General features: G+C 40.9%; 1 protein-coding gene across 1 annotated transcript in view; it reads right to left on the minus strand.

Moving 5' to 3' along the window:
* Nucleotides 1-14,832, minus strand: part of kiaa0825 (KIAA0825 ortholog) — a 115,155-nt gene that overhangs the window by 99,158 nt on the left and 1,165 nt on the right. Inside the window, exons 2-6 of the mRNA XM_005722417.1 lie at nucleotides 9,982-10,118; nucleotides 2,546-2,714; nucleotides 2,003-2,197; nucleotides 1,706-1,891; nucleotides 1,245-1,569 (exon numbers count right to left, since the gene is read on the minus strand). Of these exons, the coding sequence (XP_005722474.1) occupies nucleotides 1,245-1,569; nucleotides 1,706-1,891; nucleotides 2,003-2,197; nucleotides 2,546-2,714; nucleotides 9,982-10,112 (1,006 nt within the window). The 5' untranslated portion in view covers nucleotides 10,113-10,118. The remainder of the gene's footprint in view (nucleotides 1-1,244; nucleotides 1,570-1,705; nucleotides 1,892-2,002; nucleotides 2,198-2,545; nucleotides 2,715-9,981; nucleotides 10,119-14,832) is intronic.

The following is a 14,832-nucleotide window of genomic DNA, read 5'->3' on the forward strand; positions in this document are numbered from 1 at the left end:
TGTAGCCCTCAAAGCTCTCTTGCAGCTGATAGTTGAACACACACACAAACGCATAAGTAAAGCCAGCACAGGCAAAACTGCTCCATTTTACCATCATTACACAGCACGGGTCCCTCGCTCCCTTTGGAGCCATGTTCTGCCTCCGGTGCTACATTTGACGGTTTGTTGAGCGGCACGTAGGTGTGTAGCCTCCACAGCGTTACGTGATCAAACAGCCCAACTGACGCATGGCCAATTATCCTGGCTCCCTCCTCTCATCTCACGTTTAAGGAGAGGGAAAGTAAAAACCAAAGAGGGAGATGGAAAGAGAGAGATGGGGGGGGAGCAAAGCTGGTGGTGTGTTTGTCGAAGAATCGCAGATGCAAAAGTACTTCTCCCCCTGTTCCACAGGGAAGCTGACATGTGCACCATTTTTTGTGAAAAGTAAACAATGGCTCGCACACTTGTTTTTATTGTGAATGTTTGCCATCAGCGAGCTGTAAATAGGCCAAGATGAGGAAAACAACGAGAACGCTGAAGGAGGGGAAAAGTATCAGAGGGTGACACAGGGAGCGAAGGTTTGCCCTTTTCTGGTCTTTGTGTATAATACTACTTCTTCGTCCAACAAAGTGACACATTTTATATTAGTGGCAAATATTAAAAGATACTTCTTGAGGTTTCTTTTCTCTCTAAAATACCATGGCATGTGTAAAAAGATCAAGAGAATGTTAAACTCTGCTCTTATTCTGCTCTTAACTTAACTGTCATCAAGCGCTTTGCAAATGTTACACTGCATATATTCTCTTAGGTTCAAAAGATTAAAGTGGTTAAACACACCTTGACCAAGCCTTAACTATTCCGAGATCAGGGCTTATTGCTGTCATAAATGCAGTATGAGTAAATAGTGTTTAAAAGTATATTTGTCCTGGAAGTAAACCTCTTTATCCTGTTGGCAGGCAGCAACGAACGCAAACACAGAAAACAGTGCAGTAAAAAGAAAGCATTTATAATGGGAACAGCAGTTATTGACAGCCACTTACAGAGGCCTTGGTTCTAGCTCAGATCACTACCACTGGAGAGCAAAGACGGAGAGGAGCAAGAGAGAGAATCACCTCTGCTGGGTTACAATGAGAAGCAGGTGGAAAGAAGGCAGATGCGAAAGAAACAGCAACGAGGCTAAATAAACTAAATGTACTCTGCTACCGACAGAAAGAGGACAAAGAATAAATGAATGTAAAAACATTTAGAAAAAAACGTATGCTTACCTACAGTTGCCCGGGATTTGACTGAATACTTTTTTGTCTTGACGCTCGGGGCAGTGTTGTCTCTGTGAGCTGTCTCACATTCTCTCTCCATCAGGGAGGCAAACTCTGTGGCCACTGTATTGAGGTAGGCTTCATTAATAAAACCAAGGATCGTGTGTGGTTCTGCTAGTCCTGAAAGGACGTGGAGCTCCTCTTTGAGGGCTTGAGTCAGTATCGGCACCATGCTGCAGAAACCCATAGCCAGCCTGTCAAAACCAGTCTCACCAATTTGACTGGTGGACAGGGTGGAGTGCACAATACCCAGCACGTATTGCCGTGTTAGGCCCTGGATACACAAAAACAAAATATTATGTCTGTGTGAGATTAGCAGTGCCTTTGACATGCATGTGAAGTGAACACCCTCTACTCATCTGGAATTTATATGAACTGAAAAATGGAAATCGTTTCTTATTTTAGTGTACCTGGTAAAATTGCAGCACCTCTGACTCGGGATAAAGAAAGAACATCTGCTGCAGACACTGAACCCGTTCAAGGATGGACAGAGCGGTTGTTTGTCGAGGTCCAGGAAGCTCTGGACTACGGGGAAACAGTTGGTCCATCAGGTAGCGTCTGAGTCGGAGTCGCACATCGTCCCACACCTCCTGGATCTTTAGTAAAGATTAAAGATTAAAAGAAAAAACAGTAAGTACAAGTCAGCCCATAAGACATTAAATTAGTCTGTACGGAAACAGCGAAATGGATAATAAATGGTGCATTACCTCTAATGAAGCGTCTTCTCTGACTGTATGTACCAGCTGGATGGAGGAGGCAGTCAGTTGAGAATGAAGAGACGTAAGTGGGGATGAAGAAGAGTGGTTACAGGGGAAGCAAATACCGCACTGGGACGACAGATTCAGCAGTAGCTGAAGCGTCACCTCTTCTTTCGACTCTTCTTCAGATCTCAGGTACTGTTGCTGAAAGGAGAAGGTCATTTAAGATTTTAATTTCACAAGAGAAAGAGGAAAAATACCTGAAGACAGGGCAGTGCAGTATGAGCGTCTTCTAATCTTAACCGCTTATTCATAAACAAAGCTGCTGCTTACCAGATAGCTGGATATTTCATAACAGAAAAACACCGGAGTTAAGTGGGATTTGAGATCACAAACGATGAAATGATTATGATCACGATAAGTTATCAGACATCCAGCTTTCTCATTTTAGAGAGAAATTATGTGTTACAGATTGTTGGTGAAATGTTTACAAAGAATAGCTGGAGACGATGATGACGATAATAACGAGTCATTAGGATTTTGATGCATTACCAGAGCTCTGAAGAAGTCCATAAGCTCTTGATGTCCTTGGGTAACAGGCCTCACACTCTGTTGTGTTTTGAGGGAGAACCACTGCAGCCACTCTGTGGGACTCAGTGGACGCTCTGCTGTGCGGGAGTCTCCTATTTTAGCCTGGAGTTCCTTCAGCTGCTGTTCAATGCTGAGCACAAAAAAAGATATATTACAGAAATCAGAGAGCTAAGGACTATAAAACCATACAGAGGTTCCAAGTACAAGAATAAAACACATACCAAAGTAACCTTAACCTTAGTAAATTTAAGACATTGGATGGAAAATAGATTTTAACCAGCAAAACAGAAAGAAATGAAATAGATTTTTAAAAACGCAACCTCATAAATTCAAGTTTGTCTCAAATTTGTGACTGGACAAAATGTTACAGTCAAGATCATCTGGAAAGGAGCCTTCAATTTCACAGGTGACTTTTGAGACATTTAAACAAAAACAATCATTGAACCATACTCAAAAGCTGGTGCTACACCATAAGCACACAGGAACAATGCATAAAATATGTCAACGCAGCAGTGATACAAACAAAAAGACTCGGTGATAAAAATACACACGGACCTACACAGCACGTCACATTTGGCTCTCCCTCACTCCTATTCAGTGTCTCTGCTGTGAGAAGACACATACAGAAGCATCAACAGTAATGAACACAGACATCGATATATCAGTGTGCAAGTGTGTGCTAAGCATCTGGTGTGAAGTGGCATTACAGACATTGGCAGGCATCTGAGGCACACAGTTCTTGCAATCTCATGTCTTACTTGTTCCCTTGACACACACACACACATACACAGACAAACACACACACACACACACACACACACATCGCTCTTTTGATTTTAACAGACGGCATCAGCTATTCAGTTTCCTCTTTAATGTGACGGATTAGAAATGACATCTTTGGGCACGACATGTTTAGTCATTTCCATGCAAATCAATGCATATATATCTGGGTATGTAAGACGGTGCATGCATGTGTGTGCATGTGTGTGCGTACAACTACATACCTGCATAATTAAGCATGTATGCTGTTGTGAATGCCACTATTGTGTTCATTTTTGATTGTGTATTCATAGTTGAGCTTGTGCTCAAGGCTTTGTGAATGTATGTAGTAGTGCATATAGTGATAGTAGAGCTTGAACAAATCATCTGGAAATCCACTAGCTGACGAAAAAAAAATCAAGTAAGAAATTCATATAAAGAAAAAAAAGTATGAATCACAGGGTTGATGATTAAATAATGGCATATCTTGGTGTCAATGTAATTACTTTGGGACTTTTGAGAGGTAAATTTGAAATGCATGACTATGTGATCTAGTACTTCCCGTGCCATAAAAGATAAATATTCAAATAGTGAAACAAGTAAAAGAAAAATATATTTTTTGCACACCTATACTTCTGTCTCTCAGACATGTGCACATATGCTTGTATGTGTGTTAGTATACATGACACAAAGCCAAAGTGCAATTTCCCCATCAGACAGCTCAGCTCATCCCCTATCGGGGACTATAAAGTGCCTCCTGCCCGCTCCTGGGCCACGAACACATCCAGATGTCTTACAATGGCAACACATTAAATAACCGTTCAATCTGACACATTTTCGTTTCAGAGGGGAAAAACGCAAGGGGATAAAATGTTATAGACTGTTACAAACTGCCATCCTGTAGATTGAAAGCTGCCTGATGATACTGTTCTCGCTCTCGTTAACTACCTTCCTCTCGCATTCTTTTCGTCTTTAGGCAGGCCAGATGATGCATCTCACTTTATTCTCTTGACACCAATGTGCCCACTGACAGAAACCCTCATTATAAAGTGCCGTTTTTGTATGTTTATAGAGATTTGATACCAGAAAATACTTGCTACACATATGTAGAACTGTCAGTTCTACATATGTGTAGCAAGTCTTTCACCTTACCATGTGTCTGTATGTGTGATTTTCTATTTCTGCCTTTCTAGGTACACTTACTCCATAGGAAAAACATTGCCTTGTGACAGATTGTGAGTGCTGCAATTCTTCACTACATTTGCCCAAAGCTCACTGGTTGTAAAACACAGCTTCAGCAAGGTCCAAGCAAAACTCCGAACTGCCCATGGCGCTGTGTGTAAAATTAGTATACATCACTTTAAACAACACAACGGAGTGCTGAAATGCTGGTTTGTTTGTGCGAGACCTCTGGCTTTTCTTTCTCAAGGGAAAATATAGCAGTGAGTTCCTGATAAGCAGCAGTTCTGGATACAGTGGACTCCAAAAAACAACCCTTTACTTTTCTCTGTTTTAAATAACTCTCGGAACAGTTGCTGTAGATTAAATGGCTTCAGAGAGCATTGTATGTGTGTTTATGGTAAGTCATAAACATGGATGTTCATTCAGGGCTCCCCATCAGGACTTCAACATAGACAGAAGGTTTCAAATGGCTGTCCATCTGTAGCTCACTGCTCACCAACTCTCCAGTTCATGTAACACAAAAATGTAAGTAGACTGAACTTTCTACTTAGATAGCCTTGGACTCGTTCTTGCTATACACATGCAGTATATATCAGTGCGATTGACAGACATGTTTGACCAATATAAGGCCATAGACTGAGACAGGGGGGGAATTGCTCTAAGGCTTCAAGTTTTCCCCAGTTCCACTCTTCATCACCTCACTCTTGCCTTCACCCAAGAAAAGCATGCTCTAATAGCTACAGCAAATACACCTGCTCTCCGGGTACATTTTCAAGACTTGACTCCATAGCCTTTTTCTCTCTCCATTTCTACTTTTTCTTTTCTCTCCCCTCAACACTCTTACTTTCCTAATTTTTTTTCTTTACTTTCGCCTTTCAATTACCCCTCCTTAAGGCCTTGTGCTCTAAGTCATAAAGTCAATGTGGATGGTCTGTGTCAAGAAGTCCATCCAGCTTTCTACAATGTGATGACCTTTTGGCCGCTGGTGTGAATGCTACCTGCAGCCTAATCAACTTGGCAGGATTAGCTCCAAACCTGATGACTTCCACTGCCGGCAGCTTGGACGGTGAGGAAAGAGACAGAAAGAGTATGAGAGAAGAGGAAGGCAGAAATGGGTAGAAAACAGAGAAGTCACAGAAAATAAAACCACTCAACCATCTGTGTAAAGACAACAATGGACGAACCCTTAATGGCAAAAACGCCAGAGCAGAACTCAACAAAAAACCCTGAGAATGAGAAAGGAGGCAGAGGAAACTAGGAGGAAAGAATTCTTTAGGCCTCTTGACAAATATGTCAATCATCTTACCCTAACTGACACACACACACACACACACACACACACACATGCAGACACACACACACACACCGTTACTGCTGAAGTGAAATTTAATTGTTTTTCAGTCTAGTTCAGGGAGATCAACACCCGCCAACCTTCACCACCGCTGAGAGAGAAAGGGAGCAACTGGAGGTCTTTTATTAGATATGATGGCACATTTCACAGCTCCGTGACTTACAGAAACCCAATCCTGCGATTAGTCAGCGCTTTGACGTTATCTTAAGTTTCTTGTCAGAATTAATTTAGTGTGGGTGGGCTGCTGTGGGGCCGTCTGTCTGTCGTGCTCCGCTCCCCTCCGTTTGCCTACAGGAGGTGGGGGATGGAGACAACGGGGGCAGGAAGATCCCTTTCAAATAAGCCCCAGCTCCAGTCAGTGCCAAACCAGCCGCCTGAGAACTAAATATCTCCCCCATCAAAGGAGCCTATTCTGTAAGGGGAAAAGGAGTGAATGAGCTTGAATGAACAGGCTGAAAACGAATCCCGTCTTGGCCCAGTCTGTTGCCCACTTAGTGTTTTCAGCCGTCATCCCCCAAGACACACAGCTTACCCATGATACCGGAGAACTGATATAGGTGATATACTAACTTAACACACGTGTCACACAGAGCTTAACACAAAATCAACGACATACATTGAGGACTAGTATTTTTGTTCACTGAAAAGGAACGTTGCACGATATTCTACTGTGGCACGTTTTCAGTTTCTTTGGTATGCACACGCATTGAAAATCACACACACACCAAGAATTAAATGTAAAAGTATTGATACTCTACCCTGATCAAGATTGGCAAGCGATTAGTGAGAGTCATTTGCCTTGCCCGTGTGAAACTAGAGGCCTGTCTGGAGTCTCAGTGCTTGTGCTGACACTTCATTAGAGGTCTTTTCCTGGTGGCCTGCTCCATCCGGCAACACACACCCACCCCTTCACTGTCCCATCTGATGAAAACTAATGGATTACAGCATTTCAATTTGGGGGAGCCAGCTCTGTTGTCAGCCTATCTTACTCTCCTTCAATTAAACAGCAGCTCTTAGGCAAATCTCTGACATCTGAGAACTGGGAACAAGCCAGTCATTCTGACCCATACATGGGCTGAAGTCCTTCAAGGGTGAAGGCAGCTCTGTTTCCTCTGCCTCCCAATTTTCCTTTCCTTTCCTCCACTTCCGCAATTTGTCTCAGACACTGATAAATCAATTAGGCAGCAGGTGAGTGAGCTTTGGATGTATGTGTAGGTGTGTATACGTCTGCAGCCCACCCAGGTTAAAGGCAAACGAGAGGCCTTGCGAGATTTTATTTGCCTGGATGCGTCCCGACAGAAAACGAGTAGTCTCGGAGGAAGTTGGCTGCAGTCTTGCAGAGATACTGACCAGTGGTCCCCCACGGCGAGAGGAGGATTGCCTTATTTTTAGCCCCATTCTCCATTATCTGGACGCTTTGTTCTCATAATGGTTATCCCTCTCCCATCTGCAGGAACACAAAATAACCCTTTAATGCTTAGAAAGCAGAAAAATGGCCCGGCCTTCTGTAATAAGCCTTGAATTACCTACCCAAGGGTTTTCGTTTCAAGATGTGGAATCTTCAATTATTATGTTCCCATTTAGAAGGAGGAAGGAAAGAAAAAGAGAAAAGGGGAGGGAGGCAGCGAGAGAGAGTGAAGAAGGGATGAGTCCCAGACACTAATGGTGCCAGAGTGAGGCTTTGTTCACTTGCTACATTTAGCCTGTCCTTCATCATCTGCCCTCAGCCTCACAACACCACAAACGATAAAAGACCTGAAATATAGATTTCTCTTATTTTTCTCTTCCCCGTGTCTCACTTTTTAACAATCTACTTGTACTCCCTAACTATACGGATCTGTAATAAATGAGTGATACCTATATTTCACTCCTCAGTGCATAAAAGAAAAAAAACAACCTGGGACTGCATTTCTGCCATATATGATGACCAGACTGCTCTTACTGTATAATTAAGAAGAATTTATAAAACAAACCTGAATCTTTGGAGAAGATATAAACTTTGAAAGGTGTCCCTTAATACAATGATCCCCTCAATAATGAACAGAGACAGAATTAAAATGTTAGAAACTATATCATTTAATTTGACAAAGACATCGCATCCAGTAGTCACAAACCACATTTACATGTGTTATTAGAGTATCTAATTAAAACTGAATCAGAAAGCAAGTTACAATACAGTGGTGCATCTTGGTCAGATTTAATTCCCGACTACAAAGTAATAAGACAATCATTATCAGCTCTCGTTTTTTTCCTGTTCTGTTGTGTGAATTATTTACTTTAGTTTCACAGTTGTAATCAGAGTGTGGATTTAATTACTGTATTTAAGATTCGAGAACACGCAGCCACACTGATAATCTGTCATTTAACTCCTCCACACGGCTGCCACTGTTTACCAATCTTGCAACAGATGCTGCGTTATACATCTGTGTATATAACCACAAAATCTGATTTTGTTGCAACCAGCTAAAACATACACACAGACAAGCACAGACACAAACACGCACACAACTGTGATCTTTTAATGGGAGGTATTTTAGAGGCAGAGATTTCTGCATTAGCACGCAGCCACTGAATCCTTTTACCATCCCCCCCTTCAAGTATTAAACAGTGTAAAATGTCTAGTAAAAATATGAAACAGACAGGTTAGAGTGTAATAAGATGAAGAAAAAAACGCCATCACAGGAAACACTGTCATAAACCATGTGATGTTGAGTTGTGCCCATAACCAGTTTGAGTCTCCACTACTGCTTTCTTATCTGTGCAGCCAACATGCATGCAATCAGAAAAAAACAATCCCACCTTAAGTATAAGGCAGTCATTAATAACTGAACATTAGAGATTTGAGAGATCAACTTCTGCATATAATCCTATGAAAAGTAAGTACACCTTATAGTTCAGTAGCTTATAAAACCAACTTGAGCAGCGTTAACGTCAAGTAATCCTTTTGTGTCATTTTCAGTCATTAGGCCTGCATTCCTTTACAGCGTTGCTTTTGTTCGCAACAGTGTTCGAGTCAGGTTGAGGTCTGGGCTTGGGCCATTGCAACACGTTGATTCTTCTGTTTTTCAGCCATTCTGTAGTAGACTTGCTGGTGTGCTTGTGACCATTGTCCTGTTGCATGACCCAATTTAGGCCAAGCCTTAGCTGTCAGACAGATGGCCTCAAATGTGACTCAATAATATTTTGGTATACAGGGAAATTCACTGATGACTCAATGACTGCAAGGTGCCCAGACATGACTACAAAACAAACCAGTTGGTATGTTGTGTTTGTACTGACATGCTCTGTTGGTGTTTTTTTCCAAACGTGGCACTGTGTTATATCAAAGGCCATTGCTCCAGAAGTCTAGCAGTTTGTTCAGATGCAACTTTGCAACCTAAGGTGTGCTAGCATGTTCTCTTTAGAGAGAAGAGTCTTTCTCTTGGTGATCTTTCCAAACGAGCCATGCTTGTTAGGTCTTTTTTTTTTTTTTTTTTTTAATTGTAGTATCATGGACTTTAACATTAAACATGCTAACTGAGGACTGTAGAGTCTGAGATATAGCTTCTTCTGAGCATTGCATCATCTGAACACGGCAATTTGCGGGGACACTAAGTTCTGGGAAGACTTTGGCATTGTTTTAATACACACCTTACAAGACCTCAGCTTTTATAAAATTATCGAACACCCTTAACTAGAGGCACCTGCCGCTACTTACTTAATTCATACTGTTTTAGCATTTTGTCACAGAACTGTATAGAGCCTTGTGAAAATGTTGTTTTTCACATGAATATATGTGAAAAACATCCAATATCTGAAGTACTGTTATCAATCAAAACTTCACAAAAAATACTTTACTGCAGTGCTTTTTTATTGTAATACTAATCTGACCACTATATAGCACTGGGTTTCCTGCACTTCACCTGCCATCCACAGAAAGAAAAGGAACGCTTCACAGAAAATAATCCATCACAAATAAACCAACTTAAAATGTCACTGTTATTATTATCTGGGGTGACAAAAAGGGGTGTAAAGTGTCTGGGTGATGTGAAATTCACAACATATGTTTGCGGCGATAAAGATCAGGAAACTATATCAAGTCGAGCCCTCTGCGACTCTGACTCACCTGTTGGCATTGAGATTAAGCTTCTCCTCTGTGTCTTTCATAAGCTGTTCAAAGTCCAGATCACTGGAAACACCTGGAACCAGCAGCTCCACAAAGGCATGATCTTCAGCAAAGTCCTCTGGCCACTCCATAGTGCTCTGTGAGATAGGGAAAGCGTTCTTTATCACCACATCATATGTTTACCAGTGTACACACCCCACTTTCTTTCTGTCCCTTTTCTCTTTCTATTCCTCTGCCTTCTTCTCCGGTCTTTCAGCAACCTGGCCTTTACCCGGCATCATACTCACTCGGAGAATAATTTTAATAAATAAATAAATAAATACAATTTTAAAAGACTAACAAAAGGGCCTATAGGGAGTCGACAAAACATTCAGACTATGATTCTGCTTGATAAACTGTCCCATAGGACAGGTTATGTAAAAAAAGAAAAAGATCTGCACCAGGTTATAAAACAAAATAAGGCACAAGGCTTCACTGGTGTCAGGATTGAATCAGCAGTGTAGATTGACATCAATCAACCACATGATCTAGAGTGTTGTATCAATGCAGATGTTCGAGAAGCGGCACACACATTCTGTACACCCAGCGCAGACTTTCATGTGATCTAATTTGAAATTTCCTCAAACAGAAGTCTTATTAAGAGGCTCAAATCAATTTCACCTGAAACACCTGAAACAAGGGGAAGTCTGTTATCAACAAGAAACAGCCCCCCCTCCCTTTTTTCTCAGAAAAATCATTTGCAGTTGGAGGGCTCCTGATCAAAATGCATTGCCTGAGCCTCTAACCATTTCCACCTACTGACACTACAGTAAGTTAGCAGAGGAAAAAAAGAACAAATAAATAAACAATGAGGTGAGATGCTCTTCAGTCAAGGCTTTAAATAAACAACTCATCTCCTATGGTCTCTCCTAGAACTGCGGTGCCACCCTCCCACCCCCCACCTCCACCCTGTGGTGCTTAATGCTCATGCTAACAGCCAATCCCACGGTAGTGCCGCACTGCTGGGTCTCATATCAACATTGTCATCAGCACGAGTCAAGTGGAAGGTAATGGAGAGTGTCTGTGTCAATTTGGCTTTCTCACACTCCGCCTCTCGCCCCGTCCTCGTCATCTGCTCTGATTTTAATAATCCCTGTCAAACTCCAAACAGCTCCCTGCACTCCGCTCTGCGTCTTCGCTGCTGCGTACAGTCTATGCCACTCTCCCTGACAGAGTAGACAGGAAGCTCAACATTCATTTAGCCTGCACAAAGGGAGGCCTGTCCAGCTGGACAAATATTATTTTCCTCTGCTGACAGCCTCACCAGTTAAGCTTGTCCTTTATTATTTCTCCCTCTCTTCTTCTCTCTTACTGCTTCCCCTCATCATCACGCTCCCTCTGCGCCACTGACTGAGAGGGGGGTCTATGCCCAGTCACTGCTAAAAGAGAAAAGGATTTTCAATCCACGGATTAGGAACTCAACATTGTAATTATATAGACTGAGCAAGATAGTGTGTGTATGTGAGTGAATTTGAATAGTTTCTTTGTGTGTTTGCGCTTTCTACACTACCGTGCTTCCTTTCAGGTGCTAAAAGGATAGACAGACAGATGGACAGAGGGTCTGAATGTCCTCACTTTATGTCTGCTGGGTGTCTACCTCCTGTTCTGCCATAATATCATCTGTTATCTTAAGCGTGAGTGTGTACATGTAGGTGTGTGTGTGTGTGTGTTAGGATTCACCAGGCATCACACAGGGCCTCATTAGTACTATACTTTAAATCATCCAGTCTCCATTGTCTTGTCATTAGCTCTTTAGAAAGCAGATGTTGGAGGAGCCCCTGTGTGTTTCACAGCATTGCAACAGGGACAACAGGGCCAAGCAATGAAATGCTGCCTGCTCGAGACATCAAATCCACAGCTATTAGACCAGGATAGGAAACACACTCTCCCTCTCTCTCTCTTTCTCTCTCACACACACACATCACTGTCCAATCTCTCTTGTTGCTGCTTGTCTAACCCAGCTAGGCTAACACACAGGCCCATTTACAGTAATGAGTTTGTCCTGAAATATTTAGCAGCGTATCCCCAGGCTGACGCTTTAAAACCACTTAGAGCATGTCAAGTTAAAGTCAACATTATTTTAAAGAGGGTACCTAACAGTCTGCTTTAAAGGAAACATAATAAATTAAACAGGTGCATAATCTAAGATCACAATGGTGCTGAGAACTATCTCATTAATACCCAGAGGAGGCCACTGCTTCACTGTTACAGTGCAACCAAGTGGCCCTCTACATTACTTGGATTTTGACTCATGATCTTGACTGGCTACTTTATCACTGGCTTTGTAAGAGGCACAACTCTTGTAAAAATGTATCGGTCACTTTTGTCTTTGCTTTGGGAAATATGTGGATATAATATCTTCCTAAAATATGCTGTGTTAAACCATCCAGATTTCAGAACGCAACAACTTTTTCCTCAACCTAAAAAATGCCTATGTGATTAGCCTACACAGAGGGAATGAATAATACATGACTTCCCAATCTCCTCGACGACCAAATATTACTTGTTTTTGTTGTTGTTTTGTTGAGTAGTTACCATCATTCAGCAGTATTAAAGTACCCTGAGCAATGAGTCAATTACAACCCTTTAAAAAAAAAAAAGACAATATTGTGACACTGGAGCAGATCATATATCTTAGCTTATTGCAAATGCCATGAGTTCAGCAAACTTAAATACTCCGATCCTAAAGATGCATTTAGTGCACATGCACAAAAAGACTGAATGTTGGAAAATGATTACTGTACAGAGGATAAAAATGAGACAAAAGTAAATAAATTAATATGATTTAAACTGGATGAATGCAAATGATTAAAACTGGTTGATATATGTTGCAGTAAAAAAAACAAACAAACATGGAAAATCATTTCCTTTGAGAGGTTAGTACTAGAAATTGCTTTTGCTTTTACACCACTTTTTAACTCATAGATAAATGATCATTTATCAGAATTATTGTTGATTACGTTTTCCAATGTCAGTTTGTCAACTGGGGCTCCAATAAAACCTGGTTCTAACTGATAGAAGCTGGATCATCATGGTTTACTCCCTTAAACATACCCAGGGTCGCACATCTGTAAATCCCTAATAAACTGGGTCCCACCTCAGAAGCTGAGAGAAGTGTAATAAAAGATGAAACCCACTGGGCCAGCTTCCTCCTTTAAAAGGTCTGGAAGCGACTCAGAAAAGTGGCTGTCAGACTTAAGAAAAAAAGGCATGTAATGACAATCTTCAGATGGAGAAAATGAACTGAAAAAAAATGATGATGATGATGATGATGATTATTACTATTACCTCCCCTAAAGAGGTTTTTTTTTTTTGGTAGCATTTGCAAGCCCAGGTCATTCTGTCTGTAAACACGGCAGTTTGAAAAGTTTTGTATGAATCCTGATTAAACTTTGTAGTGTTGTAGAGTTGAGTCATGTTAACAATCTATTAAAATTTGGCTTACATTCACCAAGGTCCTCAAGGTCAACTTAATGATTCACTGGTTGAAAATTGACAAAAAGCCTTATAACTTATATAAGGCTTTATATAAACTATAATCCTTACAAGTGTTGTGTGTATCGTAAATCTATAGAAATTACAACATAAAGATTTAAAATATCACGTTACATTTGACTGCAGACCTCTCCTTCAAGGTCAATAGACTGATCTGAAGGTAAACGTTATATTGCTATACAGAGCTATTTAAAATGGTTTCTTAGTGCCATTGATTGAATTGACAACATAATATAAAAAAAAAAATTTAGGGAATGATATACGGGGATTCTAAATATCAAGTTACTTTGGACCTCTGACCTCTTCTTCAACATCAAATAAGGTCAGACTTTCAATGCGTTTTATCTCTATAATCATGCTTAAAATTCTGCTGTCTTTGTGGGTATTGACAACATTTAGGAAATGATACTGAATATCACATTATAGTTTGCATTCAATATCATGTCACATTTGACCTCTGATAATAATAATAATAACAATAATGATAATAACTGCTGTTCTGGATCCCAACAAAAACACTATTCAGTGCATTATAAATCATATAAAGCATATTTTATTCCCAGTAGAAAACAGGAAATAACACGTGTTTAAACTGGTCTAATGTACAATTTACAAGTTAATTTTGAATTAGATGGCAAAAATCTCTTTAAAAAAAAAAGTTGGGATGGGGGCAACAAAAGGCTACCAAAGTAAATGATATTAAAAGGAAAAAAGAAAATTTGCAACCAGCTTGGTTAACTGGTGACAGTTCAGTAACATGAATGGGTATAAAATGAACATCGGAGAGAAGCAGTGTCTCTCAGAAGATGAGCAGAAATTCACCAATCTGCAAAGAACTCTGTGTACAAATTGTGAAGTTTTAGAGAACTGTTCCTCGCATGCCACTTTAGCTCAGTGGGTGAGCAGGTGACCACACGCCAACTCACTGGAGTGCTGGGCACAGGTCCAAGTTTGAGTCCAACCTGTGCACCGTGTCCTAACCCTCTCTCTCTCTCTACTTTCCTGTTTATCTTCACTACTCCACAATCCAATACTTTTTTTAATGCCCAAAAAAGAACAATGTTAACTGCAAAGGTATGTCTGCTGTTATGGAGGTGCATTAGTACCTATAGAATTGGCAGCTTACACATCTAGAAAGGCACCATTAATTCTGAAAGGTAAATACACATTTTAGACCAACATATGTCCCAAACCCTAACCCCAAGAAAACCACATACTGCAGATATGACATCAACAACATGACTTCATAATAGAAGAATCTGGGTGCCGAACTGCCTGCAGACCAGGCCTTTCAGCAACTGAAAACATTTGGCATAT

Source organism: Pundamilia nyererei, unplaced genomic scaffold, assembly GCF_000239375.1.
Source record: "Pundamilia nyererei isolate P.nyererei 1_Seehausen unplaced genomic scaffold, PunNye1.0 scaffold00006, whole genome shotgun sequence".
Taxonomy (NCBI): domain Eukaryota; kingdom Metazoa; phylum Chordata; class Actinopteri; order Cichliformes; family Cichlidae; genus Pundamilia; species Pundamilia nyererei.